This window comes from Clupea harengus, chromosome 25 (assembly GCF_900700415.2).
Source record: "Clupea harengus chromosome 25, Ch_v2.0.2, whole genome shotgun sequence".
Taxonomy (NCBI): Eukaryota; Metazoa; Chordata; class Actinopteri; order Clupeiformes; family Clupeidae; genus Clupea; species Clupea harengus.
The window spans coordinates 8,773,342-8,797,774 of NC_045176.1; the positions used below are offsets into that span (position 1 = coordinate 8,773,342).

A 24,433-nucleotide genomic window follows, 5' to 3' on the forward strand; every position below is an offset into this window, starting at 1 on the left:
ACCGATCGCACAAATGTCACCATTCCAATTTTTTTTGTGGGCGCCCCATTCCGCCCCCTGCAAGATGTCGCCCATACCTAGATCCGCCACTCCTCTTATGGTAGGTAACAACCACAGACTTATAAATACGACCTCTCAAATTTGCAAAGGGTTTGACAGAGGATTGACAGTAGGAGTCCGTGATTTTGGAAGGAGCCATGACGGGGATTTATGGTCTATTGACATAGTAGCCTATAGCGCTAAAGCTGCCAACTAAAAATATGTGTGGATTTCTTGTTCTCAACTGTTGTTGAGAAAACACTGGATTTTCAGGATAAAGTGTGACAGTTCAGTAAGGCTTTGACAACGAAGGCTAGGCCTACTCTATCTTACACCAAGTTTCTATTATTCAGGCCCCCTAGCCAAAATGTGACACGTAACGCCTATTTGAAATACTAAAAGGGGCCCTAATGGTAAAAAGTAGCCAGAACAAAATTATTTTGAAGATGCGTCATATTGTCTCACCAACCACGACTCTGATATCATAACAGTCCACGAAGTAAAACGTGTTACAGTCCTTCCCGAAGGCAGCAGAATCTGAGCGGGAAATTTGGCCCACATCCCAGAAATCTCTGAGCGAAAGGTTAACTGTCAGCCCCCTGGCGGGAGGAAATGGGAAGCGAGCTCTCCGGAGGGGGCCAGGTTGCCAGATCAGCACGCCACCTCCAGACAGGCACAGACAGACAAGCAGACGGGCCGTCACTGTCTCAGTTTGGGGCCTGCCTGCGTGGAGCGAGGGAGAGCTGGCTGATGGGACGAGACTGAAATTACAGGCATTATCTCTCCAAAAGGTACCCATGTAATTTGAAGGAAGTCATAAAAAAAAAGCTGTTTTATTCCAAATGAGAAAGCGTGCTTCTCTTTATTTACGAACAATTATTAGGATGGACCATCTTAGATGATGATTCTAGCGATGTTTCTCCTTTGCCATCCATGAAAAAAGATAGGTACGGCCTATGCCATTCTCTGTCATAATGGAAGCTTTTGTATTGCCTGAAACACTTGTGACAAAAGAAACAAGTCCTTTTCGATTGCCATCCTGACAGTTAGCAGTCTACTCAATAATGTTTTATACCAGATTGCCTAAGGGTTAACCGCACAATTACTTTCGTTTTTAATTAAAAGTGAAGTTATTGTGAAATGCAATAATGGGGACCCCTTATGAACAAACAAGATTTATTGCTTTGTGTCAGATTTTCCATGCTAATTTTGAGAAAATGCCAACAACATTATCTGTTGCAGCAATTTATCTGACACCTAATTATAATTCACACAGAATGAAGAGAGCAGTCAATTCCGTTTAACTCTGATTTCAGTTTTGTGGTTGTATAAACATGTCAGCCAGAGGAACATCCCAGATTGTGTATAGTAAGACAGGAGCCTTTAAGTATCATCATAAACCTCTTTCAGCCAAGGGAAATGGACAAGCCATATTGTCCACGGATTTGTCAGAACAACATTATGAGCTTTTTGCATAATGGTTGTTCGGAAATTTGAAGGTGCACAAATTACTTTACCTTGTAGGTTAGGCAAAGATAATTCTCATGTTCTATTAATTAACCCATTTATTATATCGCATAGCTATTTAGGAGGGTAGAAGTGCCTTAGATTGTCCACTACCTTATTTTATTTAATCAAGAAATATATAGTCTGTGTTTCACTGTACACTACATGCATCTCTCCTGCAAATCTACTGCAGTTACCGGGCAGGTGTCTCACACATTGCAACCTGTGTTTTGCACAGCTTTGGTTGCAAAGTGTTTTAAACAAACTCATGGTTTAATCCTGAAAATGGTTTATTTACATTTCACCCACTCACACACTGACGAAGACAGGTAGGTAGGCAAACATTCAGACATTCTTGTAAAAAAAACTGATGCTATATCTTGGTTTCTTGGTATCTTGATTATCTTCGTGTGATAATCCACACAACCAACATTTAGTGATCTGGTTGACTGAGATTCAAAATACATGATGAATGTCATTTGTATTTATTTGCCAAATCGCGTGCTGGGCCAGTGAAATTTACATGGGAAAATACGGTCCACTGAGTGCACAGATCCTCTGTTTTCTTCCTCATCATTAGGTGTTGGCCATCACTGAGGGAGATGCGAGAGGAGGGGTGGTGGCCCAGGCACTCAAGGATAAACTGCACATGGAGTCGGGAAAAGCTGGGCAATAACGTGCTTCTCACACGTTTCCTGAAGGATACCAATGTCATGATGGAATGCTGTGTGTGTGTGGATAAGGAGAGTGCTGGACCTTTCGGTGTGTCTCTGGGTTACCAGACAGACATGCAGAGGCTACCACAACCAAATTAACGTATAGCCATGTTACATAATGAGATGAGTCATGCACTTATGGATCTATTGATCCAGTGGATACTGTGGTCTGGAGACTTAAAGATGCTGACATAAACCCTCATCACCCTCGAGTTAAAGCGGCAATATGGAGTTCTGTTCCAAAACTAGCACGCTCACTACCTTAAAGGCATGCAAAACCCTTGCAAACACCATCAACAGCCTAGTTGACACTGATAGAAGCTTGCACAATAACTGGTGTCTTTGGGCAGTATAGCTGGCATTGTCATGCTGTGCAAGCTTTTCTTCCATTTTTGAAAGGTGTTCCAGTCAGGAAACAAAGAACTACATAGTGCATATCCTGGATGGCTAGTGGGAAAGACACAGGTGTTTATCTGTCCTTCGCATGACCATATGCTATCAAGGATTTTGAGGATGGTACCAAAACTAGTTGCCTATACAACCATCCCTCGAAAAGTGTCTAATTGTTGCATAGTGTTACTTTAAATCGCTTTAGGTCATTGATGTTTGTATTCCCTTTCCCTTTATGCAAAAGCGAAACAACATGCTATGGAAAACATATGAGGTGGTCATTTGGTGTTAGGGATCCATACTGATTACTCTGCTTTCACAGCAAAGCAAAGGAGATGCATTGGGAATCTTATCACCATACCAACTATATCAAATAATGACAGCTCGTCTCTCAATTTACTTCCAGGTGTGAAAGAGTCATTTCACAAGTAATGAAATTAGCATCAGCATGTCACCCTGCCAGAACCAGTCTGAGGTGAGAAATTGGCATGGCAATTGGCATTGGCAAATCAGGGCGGGTTCATGCAAATGGCTCCTAGCAACCACAGACAGCACATACGTACTTTGCCACTGAGCACTACACGGTACAGTATTCCAAGATGACCTCTCAGAACAGTTTAAAGAAATGAAGCTATCATATCATACTGACCCTTCATCTGGATCTTTGAGGATTGTAGTGGGCCAGCTGACCTTTTCTTAACCTTTTATGACGGAAAATGTATGACGATCTGATGATCTTAGTGAGCTTCTATTTAGCCAACACAGTACATGAGGGATGCAAGGAGAACTTGAGGTACACATTTGGAGGACACATCACTCTGGTCTTGAATGGTGCTCTTTCTAACCTTGTGGTTTGAAACCTGAAATATAATGTATGGTGACTTATTTTGCAGAATATCTTTCTCTTGGCAGCAAAACTAACAATTTATGGTATGAATTGGGGTCCAAAAAAAAGTCTATTTTGTTTTGTAGCTGAATTAACCTTATCTGCTATATATTATCCTGTTATATGACTTTTCCAAGCAGAAGGAGCTATACCAGGGGATCACAAGAGAAAGACATTTTTGTTTCTAAAAATCGTTTCAGCCTCATAAAATGGTTAATATTTCATAAGCTGAGCAAACCGATATGACAGATATTCCTAAGGAGCATCAGCCAAATGAGTCTGGGCAAATTGCTTTTAATTAGATGGCCACACTTTGTCATACAGTCCAGGAAAAGGTTGTCAAAGCTTAATTCTGTCAGGTCACCAGGTCTCGTTCTCATACTGAATCCTGCTGTCAATTAAATGATCCAATTATGCCTGCGATTGGATGCATTTCAGAGTTTGTCAAGGTCTTTTAGCATTGATGCTTATGTCAGTGCGGCGTTGTATGGTCGGAATTTATCTCAGCAGTTTTGACACCTCTTAATTATGAAATCAGCACGCACATTACAGATCATCTGTTGAGAGTAAGCTCAGGTAAAGGACCCTAGAAAACATCAACCAGTCTTTCATCCTTGTTGGACACATGCAGTGCTTTTGGAATCACACACACCCAAAAACTCAGTCTTTTGCTCCCCTGTATTGTGATGACATTTGATATACCTTTTATCAATGCACATAACATAATGTACTTGATAACAGAGGGCCACACTCTCTCTACCTCATCACACTCACACACACACACACACACACACACACAAACAGTTGCTCTTCTCTGAAGGTCCATAACTATCAAGGTAGAGGGTTAGGGTCCAAACCTCTGAGATATTCCCTGGCCTCAGAGTGTAGGAGTAAGGAGTAATTACACATCTGTACATTTACAAAAACACCCTTGTTTCTATTCATGTGCCTCTTACTGTATTAATAAGCTGTAGATATAACAAAGGTCCTTCTTCATGACAGTTTTTACCTATTATTCGCTGGGAATAACAGTAATACCAGTGAACTGTGATGTGTTATTTGTTTAATCATTGCCATCTTTAGTCACCAGAAATCTTGAAGCGAAGCAAAATGGCTAGTTTACTTGCATGAATATTCACTAAATGAGATAGTGCCATGCTTAAGCTGCGAAATTATATTCCCTTAAAACAACTTTTAAGACATCACTGCATCCGGGAAAAGGAGATAACAAACAGAATAGAAAATGGCATGGTATCCCCTGTCCAGGATAGTCCACCAGGGGGCAGGCCTGCTCAACATCAACTTTATCTTTGTTGTCCCATCAAATACAGAACACAATGCATATCAGAGAAATGTCATTAAGATTTACAAGGAGTGCACGTTATAGTTTTTTTTTTTTTTTTTACAAGGAATGCAAGTAAAAACCTATTCTAAAACCACTAACAATGACTAGGACACTATCAAATCGAATGTTATGAATTGATCAAGCAATTCTCTCTAATTAGATAGAAAAAAAACATTAAATATACAGTATAATGTCACTTTAATTGTTCTTATTAATCACGTAATGTGTTAATGATAGGTCTGATTACCAACTGAATGTTTAAAAAGTAATTGGAAAATTAATAGCCTATGATCTGTAGGGAAATACTACAGGCTGATTTAATGACCAGCCATTAAAGCTATAGTGTCCACAATATCCATGATATTCTCTCTCCATTAATGACAAGAAATGCTCTAAATTAGCACTGACTAATTGTTTCTGAGTGCCCATGGAAAGGATGTTACCCTTGCACAGCCACTGGAATTCCACCTGATGGAAGTGAATGGGGACATGTGCCTCTCTCTTCACATGCATGTATCTATAGGTCTATATGTGCACAAGCAGAGGATTTGGCAGACATTGCCATTTCTATTGTAAAAGCTGATCACAGTTGATTTTCAAACACTTTCACATTGTAGGCATAATACAAATCTAAACTAACAAGGTGGGTGATGGGTTTTCTTTCCTACGGTAAAATATATACTAAATGTTACACATGTTTATAAGACTTCCAATTACCAGGTATTGACAAGATCTTACATCAATGTAGGGCATACACCTGTCTAGCGCTAAGAAGCAGTGGAGCTGATGTGGTATTGCAGCAAGTATGTTAAAGCTTTTACAGGTTGCCACCTGCTACAAATACATTTTTCTCATTCATTCGTCCACATTCAACTTGATTATATTCAACAAACATTCCCAATTTCTGTTTTGTGATCTTACTTAAGTATAAAGTCAAAGATGCTGTGTATATCTAGTAATGTTAGAGTAATCATACATTTTTAACTCTATCACATTGAGCAGGCTCCAACCTATATTGAGCAGGACACTGCACTGGGTAACGTCAAAGGATTAATGGATTCAAGTAACACGGAGGAGAAGGAGACAGATGACTAGAGCTCACAGCCAAGCTTCTCAGGAAGTCTGACAAGGCCACTACTCCCAGAGCCTTTGTGACTTTAAAGCTAGATCATGACATGACAAAAACATTACTCTTAATCATCGCAAGTACTCCCACAATAACACAGGCTACAGGATCAGTCTCATGATAGTTCATCGTTGGGGCTTCTTTGACTCAAATCACTAAGAAATAACCATAATCAGGATTTGAGTTGTGAGTTGAGTTAAGTTGTGGGTTAGAGTAAAGTAAATGCTGACAGCTTGTGACATAACATACAAATACAAATGTTTTCGTTATTATTTCAGTTATTAAGTTATATAACAAATGAATGTATAGTTACTTCTCTATGGTGTAAGAGAGAGCAAGTTTGTAACAAGTCTTTCCTGATCGCATTGAGAACAGACAATACGCCGTAAACGTGTTCGTTCAACCATTTTTAGATATTTATCCCTCTTGTATAAGAGACGTCTCAGAGCAGTCGGTAACCATAGACACGCGTTATTGGAAGATTTTTTCCAAAAGCTTTGTTCTGGGGAGAGTGCAGTTTAAGCACATGTCACATTCATAATTCATGTCCGCAGCACAAAGGCAATTCCTAACCTGACAGTTCATGATCCAATTAGCCCCAAATGTGACTCTTGGCTGCCATGAAGCCAGAATGATCAAAAATAACACTTTCAGTGAAACCCCAATCTGGTCTGTCAGTATCTCTGTGTTGCAAACTGAGGAAAGATGTCTAGTTCAAACCCAGTGTGTACTCACTCCCACAGGGTAAATTCCTAGATATAACGTAGTCAGTTGATACTATACTAAACAACTTAATCATCATTGTGCTTCTCACACAGTTTCCATCACAGCTCCTTTAAACAGTGAGCAGTACGCTTCCTAGGTGAGTATGCATAAGACCACACCATGAGCTTCCTAGGTGAGTATGCATAAGACCACACTATGAGCTTATTCTGAATGAGACTACACACCACACTGCTTAGGTGAGTATGTATAAGACCACACTATGCATTTTTGCTTCATAAATGGAAAAGTTATTTTGGAAAATTGAACACAATATTGAATACTTTAATAACTGTAGCTCATAATATAAAATCTGTAAAAAGGGCGGACATGTTTGTAAACTATGTTTGTGCACAGTCCTATGTATCTGATTGGCTATTGAGTTCAAATATCAACAATCTTTTGCCAGAATTAAGGACTACTCCTTTAAGGCATTGAGAGTTAACAGTCTTTGTGTTATATCAGCATCAGCTACTGACCCTGTGTAAATTCTTCAATGCTGTTAAAGTTTTGCCACTCATAAGTGATCATGACCTAAGGCCACATCAATTAAGTGACTGATATTTCAGATTTTGAAGAATTCCTCATTTGAAATGGTTTTCAGCTTGTCTGTATTTGAACAAGCAACTCAATTTCAAACATTCATCTTGCAATTTAATATGTACGATGCACATAGCAGTGTAAAGAGATCTAAATTAATTTTAGCGAGCACAGATGTCACTAAAAGGTTAAAGCCATTCAATTGCAAATGTAGTAGAAATAATCCCAAGGATATCTGGTGATGGATAAAACTCTACACTAACCGGAAAAGTCTGACAGAAGATTACTGAAGTGCTTTTGAAAACATCAATCACACTAGTATTTTTATTAAGAATCAAGGTATTAGACATTTATCCTGCCAATGTCAGTTATCATGTCAGCATTGATAATGTGTCTATGTGCAATTCATGCTTAAGATTTCTTATTTTTGTATGAACTTCAATAAATACGTCATGATGACTGATGTACTTGTTGTATGAGTGTTTTTAATATGTCACTTACTGTCCATAATACTGTTTCCATTACTGATCTCATTATTTACGGTAATTTCCCGACTATTAACCGCGGTTTATACGTTGATTTTGTAAAATTTCTTCAGCCCTGCAGTTCATATAAACTTTTGTTATAAGCTGCACAGGCACCCTGAGGGTTTTCTACCTTTTTCTATTAGAATTTTGAGGAGACTATAATAACTAGATAATCCATCATTATCTATCATGTCAATCAAGTGGAACTCTGCCAGATTATTTAGCTAGTTAGCTAGCATAGCAACCAGGCGTGATGGGATGATGTAACATTGAATGAACTGCGGATAATACACGGGTGCGGTCAATACACATGTTCGTTTTTTTAAATTACATAAAGTACTGCAATGCGGTTTACATATACAGTTCGGTTTATAGTCGGGAAAATACAGTAGCTCCCCTTTGAAGCCCAAGCCTCATCACATAGGAGAAACAGCTAGAGCAGAGCTTTGCTGAAATACACATTTATTTTCATGTTTAGATGTCAGTAGTCAAGCCATCTGTTATGCCTACGGCATTCCCTGAAATGGCTCAAAAAGTACTGATGGAGTAATGACAAGGTTGTGTTACCTGTCCCTGACATTAGTCAGATTAGTTGCCTCAAAGTCATAGAACAGTATTTGGATCAAAAAGAACAATGACATACAAAATGATACAGTGCCCTTTCCTCTGTTTCTACACAGGGAAATGTTGAAGCAAAATGAGGCCATATTATTTGTAAATCATTTCTAAAAAATATTTTGCAGAGCTTTGCAGAGCTTCATAATAACTGAAGGTTAGCATATAAATGTCATTTAAATAAATGTAGCAAGAATAAACTGCACAAAACATGTCAAATGTGTTCCCTGGAAAGGCCAACAGCCATCAATCAGCCATCAATCCGCATCATGGTCCACTGGCTTCGTCATCCGGGATTTCAAGTAGAACAATGAGATGAGCAATGGGCCTGGTGTACACTCTGTCCTTGATCTGTACTTCCGATGTTCTAACATGGCTGTCAGGGCCTGGAAACACTTTCCCCACCTTTCCAATCTGCCAGCGAGACCGGGGTAACTGAGGAACCCCATCTTCACTACTGATCCAACTGTGATGACAGGAGCAGGAGTCCATTTCCATTTGCTTCTCATCTGCAGGCTAGATAAGTAATTCTTTACAAAAGCTGTCCAAACCTATCTACAAGCACCTCCAAGGAGCTCTGATTGTGGATAAACCACCCAAAATAATGAGTTGTCAGGCCGCCCCATTAGCAGGTAATCACTCACTGTCTGGGAGCCGATGGTAGTGTACAGGTCAGCTTTTACTGAGCAGATTTTTCATTCCCATGCTCCACCAAAGTGGGGTGCAGCAGGTGGATTAAAGTGGAATGAAATCTGCTGAGTAGCTAGTTGCTGCTGGAAGATAGGACTTAAGTTGGAGAAGCTTTCCTTCAATTCTTCTTCTCCTCAGAAGTTGGTTTGTTGATCTGAATATAACTCTGCTGGTTTGCTGCACCGAGCTATAAACCTCCGAAGGGCCTCTCACAATTGAGGATAACACATCTAAGTGTGTGGCTCTTGTGGTGAGACACTTAAAGAGAACACCCCACCTCTTCTCCGTCTTTTGGCTCACCTTCACCAGTAGGGGGCCAAAGCAGTTGACACCACAGGAGAGGAAGCCAGTTTAAAAAACCTGAGCTGGGTTGGTGGCAGGTCAGCCATCTTTTGGACAGCTGGTTTGAATCTCCATCTGCAACACTCAATACATCTGTCCTGGTGACGTGGCTTCACTGCCTCACAACTTCTTAGAATCCACACTGTGTGCCTCCGTTCAGCGAATACTCGCTCAGGTCCAGGGTGTCACAGTTTGGCGTCATACTCCTGGATAAGCAACTTTGTAGAGGGGTGACTTGGATCGAGCACGATGGGATGGCGACCAGATGGGGTCTCTTGCACAGGTAACCTTGCCACAGTCTCCGTTCCAGCTTCTTTATTTCCGCTTAATAGGCGGCTAAACTCTCTGGATCTTTCAGTAGACATTTCTCCAGGCCTCTAAGCCTTGGCACTATAGCATCCATGGGAGCATATCTGATAGTGCCATTAACCTCAACTCTGGTGGTCTTGGATTCAAGTACATCAAAGGCTTGCTGATCTTCTCTTGAGCGTGTCACCTCTTGAGCGTGTCACCTGAGTGTGTCACCTGAGCGTGTCACCTACTTCTCACCTCTAGGAGGCAAAGCTCCTTCACCTTCCTCCATATTTCCACCTCCAGAGGACTGAGTGAAGTGAACAAGCACAGCTTAGGCAGTAACTGTATCCCTGTAAGCCTTGCTGGACCCTGGAGTGTTTACCTTGGTAAATAGATTGTTTTAAATGCTTAGGGGTTGGATAGAGTTTGTTGGATTACAGGCCTCAAGTTGGAGATCCTTTGTCTCTCTCACCCAGACATGCGCTTCCTGTTGCCCACCTCCACTGTCGTTGGCGCCTGGCACAGATGCTTGCGCACTGCACTCTCACACATACACGCACCTTTCACCTGTGCACCTGCACACGGCTTCTCTCTCGCGCGCCTCCTTCTCCCTTTAGTGCGCAGCTCCGCGCGCACACACACACACACACACACACACACACACACACACACACACACACACACACACACACACACACACACACACACACACACACACACACACACACACACACACACATGTATGCGCACACCCACACGGCCCCACAAGCCCCCGAGCATATACTCCTCTCTTACACTCATTCAATCCCACACTGAAATACTTGCATATAGCCTCATTACCTCATATCCTTCAGGCCTTGATTATTATATTTCTGCTCATTATTAATTATACCTGATCAGTAGTAGTTTTATAATTAGTGTTGATTATTTTTAATAAATTGTTTGGGATAAACTGTTGTCCTGTCTATTTTTGCTTCAAAGCAAAGGACTCCCATTGCCTTCATCAATCTGGTTGTTTCATGAGTGTCATAGACTTAGTTGTGTTCTTGTCATACATTAGCAATGCTATACCAGCTACGGCTACAGCACAGTGTTACAACTAGATTATATTGATTTTGATTATGTACATAGGCCTACAGCTCGAGCGGAGAGGCATTGGTCATGATGGTTCTGCTAGATCATGAACGCCTCATAAAAATACAGCAATTTGATTGGCTGATCATACTGATGTGTCGGTTAAAACACACTAACACTACTGTGGACCTGCTGAGGATGCAGTGGAGTTCAGAGCTTAGACTCACACTTCATAGAGAAAGAGACATGATTGGTTAAAATCTGTTCTCTCACCTTGCTGTCTGTTCCCACGCTCTTGAATCTTGAATGTACTGAGAGAAGGAAGCGACCAAGAAAACGGGCAGATGCAGACAGATTATTAAAAATAAACTAAAATATTATTTATGAATACATTATTATTTCTTCATTTTGAAAATGGTTAGGCCTTCAGAGAAGGCTTAACAGGCCCTGACAGACCGCCACAGGTCTACAATAATGATTCTGTGCACCACCAATTTAAAAAGAAATTGTAAAGGTACAATGCTATGGGGAAACAGTAATGTTACCTAGCAATAGCAGCTAGGTATCAATTTAGCCACATATCAGTGGATCACCAGTAATGGTAATAGTGAATAGTTGTGCTGTCAGGTGTACTGCTAAAGAGAAACAAAATCTGAATGTGAAGTTTTTGGTTTTTATTAAGGCTTGAGACTGTCAATAAGTTAATTTGTCTCACTAGGAATTTCAGCTGGCTGATATGCATTCTGTCCGCTGTCTTTTTTGGGGAAAACCTGTGTTGAAATAAATCCTTAAATTCACTCATGTGATCATGTTGATGGAAACCTATTTTGTAGTATGTGACTGCTATAGTGTAAACAATTACATTATAGAAACAAGTTATGTAATAACATTGAAAAAGTGGTGAATTAGCTGCTAGGACTACTACATAAGTAAACTTTGAACTATCTGCACTACGAAATGTTCTAAGCGCATGTGCACAAGGCAATCTGCTACAGTCAGCCAGCTATTGTTAGGCCTACATATACATTTGACATTCTGCTCAAAACAACCACAAATATCCACAGATTGGTAAGATGTAGAGGGTCGTCAACTGTGGTAGTCTGACGCATCTTCAACTTTGCAACAAAATCGTCCTGTGCAGAAACATTTCATATTAATAAAATGAACAAACATGTAATTTATTTACAAATCATTTATTTGCTGTGTCAGCCACTGGGATAGTGGGTGTGGTGGAGCAGGCCTTTGGCCCAGGTGCAACACCATATAGTTCTGGTCTTTCTGTGCTCTTTCAGATCACCTAGTCGCTAGTGCCCAGTGGTACTGTCCCACTGCTGTGCATGCTTTTCCAGCATTTATTGCCCTCATTAATAATACTATACTGTAGCTGTTTGGCTGCACTAGAAGATTTGGCAAATTTGGCCACTGCTGAAATCAACGACTGTCGGTTGTTATTGTTTTTTTTTTATGCTAAAGAGGAATATTTCATCTGTCCTTAGCTTTCCAAGCAGTCACTCAAACATGTTCATGAAGTGAACCTCACGATGCATCATCTCAACTCGAACGTCTTGGATAAGCCTGTTCGTCACTTTGTAAGCTTGGCCACTCTGTCAGAGAATTTGCAACTGACAGAGCCCGTCTGATATTTAGAATATCTCTGCTTCTGTCTATGGTCTATGGTCGGCTATCCGAACCGGAAGAAACCTATTACGCTCCGCCTATAAACAGAATATGTGACTTTTCTTTTGGGGGGAGTTAGTTTAACTTTGTGTGGATTTCTGCAACGAATAATGAATCAAATGTGTTAAATAAAACATTGGATGATGTTTAATATATAAACGATGATTATAGCCATTATAAAACACCACCTCAATTTTTTAATTGTCAATACAGAAAAACACATCTACTTGTATTCCCCACCCTTGGTCAAAATGTAGGCTTCCAAAGCCCGCGTAGTATTTGGCGCTTAGGAGACTGCACTTTGAGGACTGTAAATGGATAGAAGTTCATTGAAGATGTGCAATACCTAATATATTAAATTAATCACACCCTCTTTTAATACAGTACAATGCCTGAGGAGGAATTGACAGTGCCTGAAGAACTTTTTAAAGATGTTAAATTCTACGTGGTTGGTGATATTGACCAAAAGGTAAACTGTATTCCGTTTTCTTGCTAGCCAGTTGCTGCTACCTAGCTGGCAAACAATTCTAGCTAGCTTGCTAGCATCTTCATTGTGTACTCACATTTGGTCAGTGGGTATTAGCCAGTTACAGTTGGGACTGCACATACTGACACCTAAGGCAGCTCAAACTACGTGCTGTGGTGTGTGTAAGCCAGTTTAGTTCTTTTAAATAACCTTTGTGCCTTATAGTATTTTGAAGTAAGCTTGTCAACTTGTCTTGCTAATGAGCTAACGTTAGCTATCATAGCTAATTGATTGATGCCATGGGCTACCGATGTATCCTTTTTTAATTCCCCATTTAGCTGACGTCAGTTGTTAGACAGTGGCCTGTTAAGTCAAGTCTTGTGACATTTCTCTTTACAGTAGAGTTGTTTGTTATTGGTATAAGATGTAAGTTAATGCTTTGAGATCTTACAGAGTTGGCTACCTATGTTAATGTTCATGTTCCCTCGCAATAGTCCTCAAGGATAAGAACTCCGCTAGCCAAGTTAGCTCAGAGTTCACGTCAATGTTTGGAATATTTTGGACGTGACCCAGACACGTATTGATACCTTGTTACTGTGTTATTGAGACTGAGTTTACACTGTTACACGTGTTTGTCTGTATAGCATATAACGCGCGGTTGATACAGTCACAATAACATCTATTTAATGTTTGTGTTATAGCTAGCTGTAAGCAGGGTAACCTTAGCTGGTTTGCTAACTAGGCTTAGATAGATAAGATAACGGCATGTTGATGGTCAGCTATACTGACAGACTTCCGTTACATATTTATAACCACTGAGGGTCATTCTTGATCGGATCTGTCAAAAGTGACATTAACAAAACTCTCTGTACTGTGCGGCTAAATGCAGAGCACATAGCTGTGAGCACAGAGCATAAATGTCATAAAACGTGACAGGAGCGTCATATTGTAGACGGCTAAGAATTCATTCATTGAGAAATCTTTCGAACAGAGTTCATGTTTACCCACACCCATGAGTAGAGGTAACGACTCCACATTCATTTTAGCAATTTATTTAAACACAGTGATTCTGGATACATAGCCCATTCACAGCATAGTTGAAAAGCAACAGTTTTCTTGACAAGAATATGAATGTTTACACTCCATTTGTTCATGTACTTAAATCTAAAGACTGACAGTATACCTTATATTTGTTAAACTCGTATTTGTTTTGGGCAGTGCAATACTTTTACGTGGTATTTTATATCATCACATTTTCCTGTGTTGTTCCATGTATGTATGCATCTCTGCAAGCTTCACTGCGTGTTTGAATGTATGTATGTTCTTATATCTTATATTAGATATTATGTTTATTTAGTAAAATATAGTCTACACTGTACAATGGTAGACAACCTTTTGGCGTTGTTTTGAGATGTATTATGCATGAATGTGGTTTACTTACCTGTTGATTGTTGTTAAAAAACTCTGACTGTCTCAACACTTTGTAGGTTGTTGAACTTTTGAAAGCGGGGAAAGGAAAAGAAGTTTCCTACAATGCTTTGGCAACGCACATCATCGCAGTAGATGGTGATAATCCTGAAGTTAGTGAATCACGAGAAGTTTTCGATTTGCCAGTTGTGAAGGTAACTCAAACGAACCCTGTTTACAGTATCGTAGATAGTGTATGATGTTTTGTTTCAGAAGGCAGTTTCAACACGTTTCTTTTTCCTCCTCAGCCATCTTGGGTGATTCTTTCTGTACGATGTGGAGACTTGCTACCGTATCCTTTTGGAAGTACATTGGTGTTAAGTAGATCAGCTTATCATTGTAACTTTTTGTTTAGCTTAACATGAGACTGTCACAGTTGATCTGGCCCTGCCCAGATGTGCTGCTCATCCAGCTGTTCTTTTGAACGCATTATAACCACAAGTTTGACATATTTACTTATATCGCCGACATTAATAAGTTGTTTTCATTTAACACAAATCATAAAGAGTCACAGGCTTCTCTCCAGAGTCAGGCCAGCTGTTCTTTGGAGTTACAGCATGTCTTCCATGGGTGAGTAGTAAACATTACAACCCTGACACCTAATTTTAAGAGACAAGATGGTTAGTAGATGATATTTCTTAGCTCTTTTGTTCCTTGTCTTGAACTCCCCACTATGTCTGTAATTTGAGCTCAAGGAAATGTATCTGTCAATCCTCTCAAAAGTGAATGTGTCTTTTTTAGCTTCCCGAAGATCTCAACACTCTTTGGGCTTTGATCACGTACCATGGTGGAGATTGTCAGCTCTCACTCAACAAGAAGTGCACTCACTTGATTGTGCCACAGCCAAAAGGGGTAATCATCTTTAGCTGTCTGTCCTATTGAAATGTTGATTTTAAACACCGCTTTTATGACATGTCTTGGCTCTCTCCGACAAGTACCCAACTGGCCATTTGTCTCATATCTTCATTTCATTAATTGCTAGAAGAAACTGAACATAATGGTAAAAATAATGTCTTGTTGTGTTTAGTATGAATTCACTGACTGTTGGCCTTGGCCTGTGTTAAAGCCTTTTTTTGAAAGGCAAGAGTACCTTATGGCGACATCAGAGTGTTTGCCTGGCTCTCTGCATTTCAGCCTCTTCTGAGTTTATTGGCAATGGTTTAGTCTTATAGCTCTTAGAAGAGTCCCTTTATGGGGCCCTTTACTAGCATTCACTGTTGTTGGCTGGACAATAAAATGAGCCTGTTCTGTCTGCTCCCTTGTTAGTCTTATGTTAATCAGCCACACAGTCATAATCTCTTGTCAGTTATATGTCCATGTGTCTCAATAGCAAGGACGTTTATTCTTGTATGCAAAGTGTTTAACAACTATTACATAAAAGGTGTGTTACTTTTTGTAACATGAAAGTATACATGCAGCTTCTAGCATTTTACATAGCTTTTGCAATATTCTTATTTTAAACAGAGGTTTGCATCACCTTTATTTATTTAGCTGAAGCTACTGAAATATGTATAAATTACTTTGGTTCCAATGGAATGCAAAGTGTATAAATGTATTTCTGCTGCAGCTTGCTGGCTAGTTGGTTAGCTGTCTTAGGAACAGTCATAAGTGAAGCTGGTATCCCTGTAACCCAGCTAACTAGCTATTGGCCTTCTGTGAAATTATGGTTCAATTCTTTTTTTCTTGTGTCCTTAAAAAAAGGCCGGTAGCTGACGCATGGGAAGTAAAACATATTCATAGTGCAAATGTAATTTATTTCAGTTCACCTTTCTAGCCTTAGTAAGTCAGTGGAGAAAGTTGTGGAAAAACAAAGTCCAATGTGAAATAATATCTGTGTCACTTGAAGGAACGTATAAGATAACACACAATGTGTAACATGTTTCTTTTGTTCAGGTCAGACCTGTGCTGTTGTTGACATTCGTTGTTTTCTTCATTGTTCTCAGGAGAAGTATGAGCGTGCCCTAAAGGAGAGTGGCATGCTCATAGTCACACCGGAGTGGGTGGCGGACTCTGTGAAGGACAAGACCCGGAAGGACGAGCTGCTCTACCACCCCCGCCTGATCTGCCAGGAGAAGGACGAGGACGAAGGCAGCGACTATGATTCACGCTCAGATGGCAGTTATAGCCCCCGCCGCTCCCCACGCAGCCGCCGGTCCAGTGGCGCTTCTTCCGCTGACGGCTCCCCCGTGGGCAGACGTCGCCGACCTCGCCGCCGGCGCCGCTCCTCCTCACAGTCGCCCTCCCGCTCGCGTTCCCATTCCCGCTCCAGGTCGCGCTCCCCCAGCCCGTCGTCCCACAAGCCCGAGCGGCGGAGCGAGCTCATGTTCGACGACTCGGACGACTCCTCTCCCGAGAAGGAGGAGCGGAACCTGAACTGGACGCCCGCTGAGGTGCCAAACCCCCCCGCCGCAGCCACTGCCAAGCGCCGCCTGCAGCCCGGCAAGGACTCGGGGCTCATCAACCTGTGTGCCAGCGTACCCATGATTCCTGGAGCTGCAGCGGTCGGAGGACCAGCGCTACCATCAGAAGTGGCTGGAGGTGGAGGTGGAGGTGGAGGGGCAGTGGCCGGGGCAGGGGCAGGGGCAGCGGCAGCAGTAGCGGTAGCGGACAGGCCTGAGGCCCTGCCTGGGTGGAGTCCTGCAGCTAGAACGCTGAGGAACATCACCAACAGTGCTGACGTACAGCAGCCCAACAGACCCTCCAGTGTCGCACATGTAAGCACAGTCCGATGCTCCATCACTGAGCTCTTGTTGTAGAATATAACCCTTGTTGTCAAAGTGTTTGGTAGAGTGAGCCAATTCCAAAGGTGTTTATTCAGGTCAGTTCACACACTACAAGGCAGGATAGACGATCGCACAACTACTACAGTTAGGATAGAAATGTTCTAGCGGAACTCTTGCTTAATGCTGTCTACCTTTCTGATGTGAATTTTCCCTCATTGTCCCCACAGATTCTCCAGAGTCTCACTGGCCCCGCGAAGCCCCTGGAGCCACAGGCTCACGCGGGCCAGCCTGGCGTGCCAACCCAGCTGCTTTTCAATCAGGCCAAGTCACAGGGGACACAGCAGCAGCTTACAGAAGCACAACAGCATCTCCTGCAACAACAACAACAACAGCAGCAGCAGCAGCAACAACAACAACAACAACAACAAGGCCATCAGCTGCAACAACAGCAGCAGCCCCAGCAGCAGCAGCCACAGCAGCAGCAGCAGCAGCAGCCGCAGCATCACCCTCAGCAGATGCCACCTCAACACTCAATGATGCACCTCCCACCTCAAGCCATGCAGTTACACCATCAGCAGCAGCAGCAGCAGCAGCAACAGCAGCAGCAGCAGCAGCAGCAACAAGTTCCACCCCAAGGCTTTCCACAGATGCCCCAGCAGTCTCATCCCTTTATGCAGCAGCAGGCTCATCAGCAACAGATCCATCAGCAACAGTTCTTCAATCAGCAGCAGCAGCAACAGCAACAACAACAGCAGCAACAACAACAACAGCAGCAGCATCAGTTCTCTCAGCAGCAGCTGCGCCCCCAGCAGCTGCTCCGTCCACCCCTGCAGCAGCAGCAGCTGCAGCAACAGCAGCAGCATGCATTGCAACAGCAGCTGCAGCTGCAGCAGTTACAGCAGCAGAGATTCCAGTTGCAGCTGCAGCAACAACAGCAGCAGCAGCAGCAGCAGCAGCAACAACAACAACATCAGCAGCAGAATCAGCAACAGCAAATGCACCAGCAGCAGTTGCAGCAACAACAACAGCAACAACAACAACAACAACAGCAACAGCAGCAGCAGCAACATTTCCTGCAGCAGCAGTTACAACAGCAGCACATGCAGCAGTTGCAGCAGCGACAGCAGCAGCAGCAGCACCTCCAGAACCAAAACCAACAGGGCGTGCAGCATCAGACACAGCAGGGGCTCCCCCACCAGACACCGGCCTCCATGCAGCCCGCTCTCCATCCGCCACAGGCTCACCAGTTGTTTGGTCACGAGCCTGGCGCAGACAGTAAGAGCACACTTACTCCGTTATCTCATTTTGCTGCTAAACCACTATCGGTCATTTCAGTTTGCTACTAAGCCAGTTTGGTTGATGAGTTAGTGAAGGTTTGTGCACACCTAATAATCAATATTTTTGGCCCTCAGTTCCTGAAGATGGCTTCTTGATTGGATGTGTCTTTGCCATTGCTGACTATCCAGAACAAATGGTTGACAAACAGCTCTTGACAACTTGGAAAAGGGTAAGAGACATTTCCTAATTTACTAAAAATGCAGGGAGGACTGTGCTGTGTGTGAGTGTATTTGGAAGAGTTATATAGGGTATATATATCGGCAATTACTTTGAACATCCATCATACACTTAACATCACATGGACTAAAGCAGCTACATTGAAAAGGAAAATTGTAACGTTTTAACCCTGGATCTGTTGCCTTGCAGATCATTCAAAGTTATGGTGGTATTGTGGACTCATCCCTAAACAATCGTTGCACTCACCTGCTTTGTGAAAGCCAAGTCAGCAGCATGTATGTGCAGGTAAGCCATACGCAATAGGTCGTACCTCAGAAAGGCCTGTACCTGCAGGTGTGAACATGGCCGATGCTTTACTCTTCACACACACACACACACACCAAAGCAAACAAACGTCAGCATCAGCAACAGCTTTGCCTGTAACTTCAGAGAGATGCATGGAAGGGAGCACACACCCCTTTGAATGACTGGGATTATATATATATATATATATATATATATATGGCTAATTGTTCTGTGTCTGGGTTGGTGCTCTCAAGGCTTTAAGAGAGGGGAGGCGGTGTATCACCATCCACTGGCTCAACACCATTCTGAAGAAGAAGAGGATGGTCCCCCCACACAGGGCCCTTCACCTGCCCTTTGCCTTCCCGCCTGGGGCGAAGCCCGGCTCTCAGCACGTAAGGCCGACTGTCCCCGTGATCAGTCTGCTGATAAGGAGGAATATTGTTGATATGTCCTGGAGTGTTTTTTTTTTTCCCCTCCTGGTTCATCAGTTTCTGATTTAAAAAGTTAATTTGAGCATCCACTAATCATGTTTGCATCCTCTGTTCTCAGATCATCTCCGTGACGGGGTTTGTGGACACGGACCGGGATGATCTGAAGCTCATGGCCTACCTGGCGGGGGCCCGATACACGGGTTACCTGTGCCGTAGCAACACCGTGCTCATCTGCAAAGAGTGAGCTCCTCTCGTCAGCTTGTTCAATCACTCTTGTGAAAGTTGTACATATCTGTGTTTGGTACGGATGTGTAAGTGGGCTGTCCTCAGATGATCTAGTCTGCCATCTGACTCAAGTGACACAGACGTTAACAGAAATCACTGAAGTGTACGGCTCAATTGATTTGTTCAGAGAGTATACACCCTTACCGTAAGGAGAATTCTTCAGCATCCCTCTCCTGTTACAGTGTCTCCACTGGTTGAAAAGCCACTCTCAGCTATAATTATGATGCCTGTCACAATATCATATCTGTGCAAGTCTGTTATGTGTCTGCAGATATCTTTATGTCTGTGCCCTTTTGTTATGATTAATCTAGTTTCTGTGAGGCTTTGTTGTGGCTGGGCCTTAGTTGTGATGTCTGACTCTCTGATGTCTGTCTGGGTCACCTGCCCCTGCTGTTCTCAGGCCGAGTGGGCTGAAGTACGAGAAGGCCAAGGAGTGGCGGATCCCGTGTGTGAACGCCCAGTGGCTCTGCGACATCCTGATGGGGAACTTTGAGGCTCTGAGGCAGGTGCAGCACAGCAGGTACTCCCAGTTCAACCTGCAGGAGGCGCTCACGCCCAACCTGCACCTGGTCCACAACCTACTGGGTGAGCAGCAGATCAACTGTTCTTGGAGTGTTTTGAAAAACATATTTATTTTTTAATTGATCTCATGTTTTCCCATGTGAATTAGTGTTGATTTGTGTTTCCTGAATGTGCAAATGCACATAGTAATAGCACAAGTTGTCTCAGTGATGTATGATGTTCCAAATACCCTCATACAGTATATTCTCTAAAGATGAAATATTACTTGTCATGTGATTTTAGTCATTATTATTATTATTTTTATTAACAGTCAGTCATGTGATATCAGAGCGTGATTGTATAAGGAAAAATGAAAGAGATGTTTGTGTATGATTGGTAGGTGCGTGGCGGAATCCTGTGAAAGTATCGCCAGATGCTTTAGCGGTAAGTTCTGACTTGTTGCTGTTTTTATACACAATGTCTTTTAAGCGATGCATATACAGTGTCTTTAAGCAATAACCATCGTTCGGCATTGTTCACAGACACTACGACTTCAGCTGAAACAGAAACAGGCGGATGCTAGCCCTCAGCCGCCTTCTAAGAAACCCAAGTGAGTGTTTCCTTGGGAACTTCGAAATATGGAAAAAGTGTTGCATCTCAATCATCTTTAGAAATATATATATATATATATATATATATATATATTATATATATTTTTTTGATTGACAGCTTCTTTTTTTCCTGACTTCCTCATATGAATGAAAACAACTGTAGGCCATTTGAGTTGAGTCTGACGTGGTTTGTTGTTGTGCAAATTGTGCTTGTAGGCTTGAAGAGCTCCCAATACCAACCAAGAAGCTTCCGCCGGAGTCCACTCCGTGTGTGTATTTCACTGGCTTTGAGCCCCTCCAGGTGCAGCAGCACATCAAGGTAGGAGAACCGAAGAGAAGAGAGGAGAAGAGGGCACACAGGCCTTAATGTCAGGAGGGTTTAAGAAAGGGAGAATGCATAGGCTGCTGGTCATTCTTGAAAAATAGATCCCGACAGGATGAGCAGGACTCTGACGTGGAGGGAGGGAGGGGATTTATTTTTCAAGATCCACCGTCGGACTTTACATTATCCTGTTTGTGATTTGAACAGTAAAAGAAACTTGATTTTATTGCTGTTTCATGGGAAGTTTCACTGAGAAAAACAGAACTTTTAGGTGGCAACGTGTTACCTGCTGACTCCAAATGACAATGAATTTCTGTGAGGATAAGTGTATGGACGTCTCGCGGAATGATATGAAAGATGTGAATGGCCAACGGCCGCCTTTTGGACCCTCTGCATCTATACTGTCAGAAGTCTGATACTCCTTCTGTCCCACTCTGTAACCTGTATCTCCTTCTTTATTCCTCTGTCTGCAGAGGCTGTATGAACTCGGAGGAGAGGTGGCAGAAAATGTTCAGAAGTGCACTCATCTGGTGGCCAACAAGGTGTTGCGGACGGTAAAGTTCCTCACGGCCATCCCCGTGGTGAAGCACGTGGTGACCTCGGAGTGGCTGGAGGAGAGCTGGAAGAGCCAGAAGTTTATGGGTGAGTGGGGGACCTGGTGCAGCATGAAGAACCACGCCCACTGGCTTCATGGAATGCACCTAACGTTCTGAGATGTCCAATAACAGTGTTACCATCAAGGCGGTTGAAAATGAGACATTATGTCATGATAGTTTAAGGCCTAAGAATGACAGGAACACAGTGTTTTAGTGCAATTTTAATTGACACTAGGTAGCTAGATAGATAGATAGTACTGTGCCATTACTATTTATATAAGGGTGAATTCTGCAGAGAATATTTTTAGTTATATTACTTGTTATCTATCTATTTATCGATCTTTATTTATTTATTTATTTATGTATCTATTTATTTATCTGTCCATCTGTGGTGTGTTTGCCCACAGACGAGCAGAACTACATGCTGAGGGACGCTGAGGCGGAGGTGTTGTTCAGCTTCAGCCTGGAGGAGTCTCTGAAGAGGGCCCACACAGCCCCACTCTTCAAGGTCTGAGCACAGCCATTCATCCACACACCCTCATTCTGAGCACAGCCATTCATCCACACACCCTCATTCTGAGCACAGCCATTCATCCACACACCCTCATTCTGAGCTCAGCCATTCATCCACACCCTCATTCTTCTGCTCACTTTCTGCCAACTGTGCATTCCCTTCTCATGGCTCTCTCAGCCGCTGATGGCAAACAAGCGCGTGTTTTCCTAGATTAAAAGCACTCGACAGTTAATCATGCCGTAAGAATGGGTGAGATGTGAGATAGGTAAGCGCGCAACTGCCTGAAGTTGACGTCTGCTCTTCCCCGGTTTTGATGCTTCTTAATTGGATGTCACAGCCAGGCTTCCCAGAGAGATATGGAGTCAATTTTCACTCCTCTCTCTCTCTCTCTTTCTCTTTCTCTATCTCTCCATCTCCGTGTTCCTCCAGGGGAAGTATTTCTACATCACCCCTGGGATCTGTCCAGGCCTCAGCACCATGAAAGCCATTGTGGAGAGTGCCGGAGGGAAGGTGCTGTCAAAGCAGCCCCCTTTCCGTAAGATTATGGAGCACAAACAAAACAAAGTACGTCCGCACCTCTCCTCCTTGCTTTTCATGCAGACTACCAGAGCAGGCCATGATGCATGTCACGGGGTTTGATGGTTATATCACTGAAGTGCTTTGTCAGATGAAGACCTCTGAATCGCACCAGTGCTAATGCTATGTTTGTGTACAAATGATGCATGATGAAGGCTTTTTATGTGGTGGTTTTTTTTCTGTCAACAGCACATATTTTAAGCCCTGTTTTGTGGTATTGTTTGTTTTGCAAGCAGTCTCCTCTAGTTGTTGAGTGTTTTGTGCTTTTGTTGTTTTTAGAATCTACCAGAAATTATTCTCATATCCTGTGAGAATGATTTGCATCTATGCAGGGAGTACTTCCTCAAGAATATTGGTAAGAGAATGTCCTTTCTTCTTTGTGTGTCTACAAATGTAAACAGTGGATGTATATTGTGTATTTTCTTGCCTTGCTCTCTGCCCTCATGTCTTATGTCTCCCCCTCCTTTAGATGTACACAATGCTGAATTCATCTTGACAGGGGTGTTAACACAAGCCTTGGACTATGAATCATATCCTTTCGCATAAGATTCATCATTTGATAGCAATGCCAGTCATGAATTTTCATGCACTACAAAATCTTCCTTGGTGTGAGCAAAGAAGGCCCTTAACAATCTCACATATAAATTCACGTGATGGGGGGTCACTGTGGTTGGAAAAGAGACGCCGATGTCTGGATTTATCGACCTAGGTTCCTGCTAGGGCACATGAAGACACTGATGAATGGGTTATCCTCTAAAAACTTGCATTGTACCATAAAGTAATGTCCTTTTTGTAGTGTTTTGTATCCTGTACACAGACCAATTGTTACTGTGTTTTTCCAGGTTCTGCAGAATAGCTAACAAATAAATAGATATCTGTTATTTTTATGATGTGTAAATTATGGAATTGAGTGTATCATTGTGTGTGTTGTTTTTTTTTCTTTTTTACTGTTGAAATGTTCTGTTTTTTTTTTTTTTGGAATAAATCCCTACTCACATGTGTGGAGAGAGGCTACAGAATCTGTGCACTTGGAAGTGAATTAATGTTAGCAATACTTTGTTCTGTATGTGGGGAGAAATGAACCAAAACCCAGTATTGTTCAAACACCCACTCACATTCTCCTCAAGAACCTGAATTAGTAGGTGGATGTTCCGTCAGATGTTATGTGCAGAGACTATAGATCCAAGATCCTCTCCCTTCTCCGTATCTGACACTTATACTTATCTATGACATTGTTTTTAAAGTATGCCAATCCCACAAGGCTGCTGTTAATGAATTGTTAATGAAGAGCTGAGGTAGTTACCGATGGAGAGTAATTGTCTGCTGTCAGACAGATTGGCCTGCAGCCATCCCCAGGCTCCCAGTCTGAGTGTCACAGAAGCGCTGGAGGTGGTGCCCTTAAAAATACTATATACATATATAAACAGGCCTCTTACAACTCGCTCATCCAAGGTCATGTTCCATATATTTTTTGACAATTTTTGGTCGCTGTATGATCGCCATATGCTGTTTGTTTCCTAAACGTTATGTTCCATCATGCCCGGGTGTGCACATTAGGTCTAAGGTTTTGGTAGCTGTTGTCATTGATCATGTGGCGTTCGATACTCAGGCG

At 42.4% G+C, this 24,433-nt stretch overlaps 1 protein-coding gene across 1 annotated transcript; it reads left to right on the forward strand.

Annotated features, from left to right (window-relative positions):
* The first annotated feature begins 12,801 nt into the window (after positions 1 to 12,801).
* Positions 12,802 to 23,840, forward strand: paxip1 (PAX interacting (with transcription-activation domain) protein 1). Its single transcript, XM_042703798.1, has 21 exons — positions 12,802 to 12,998; positions 14,483 to 14,617; positions 14,711 to 14,754; positions 14,969 to 15,032; positions 15,204 to 15,314; positions 16,406 to 17,176; positions 17,413 to 18,460; positions 18,598 to 18,692; positions 18,890 to 18,985; positions 19,240 to 19,377; positions 19,535 to 19,656; positions 20,102 to 20,286; positions 20,603 to 20,646; positions 20,745 to 20,812; positions 21,030 to 21,132; positions 21,609 to 21,777; positions 22,139 to 22,239; positions 22,675 to 22,809; positions 23,101 to 23,176; positions 23,291 to 23,351; positions 23,460 to 23,840. Exons 1-21 carry the CDS (start codon positions 12,918 to 12,920, stop codon positions 23,473 to 23,475), a joined length of 3,663 nt encoding a protein of 1,220 aa, XP_042559732.1. The 5' UTR covers positions 12,802 to 12,917; the 3' UTR covers positions 23,476 to 23,840.
* Positions 23,841 to 24,433: the final 593 nt, after the last annotated feature.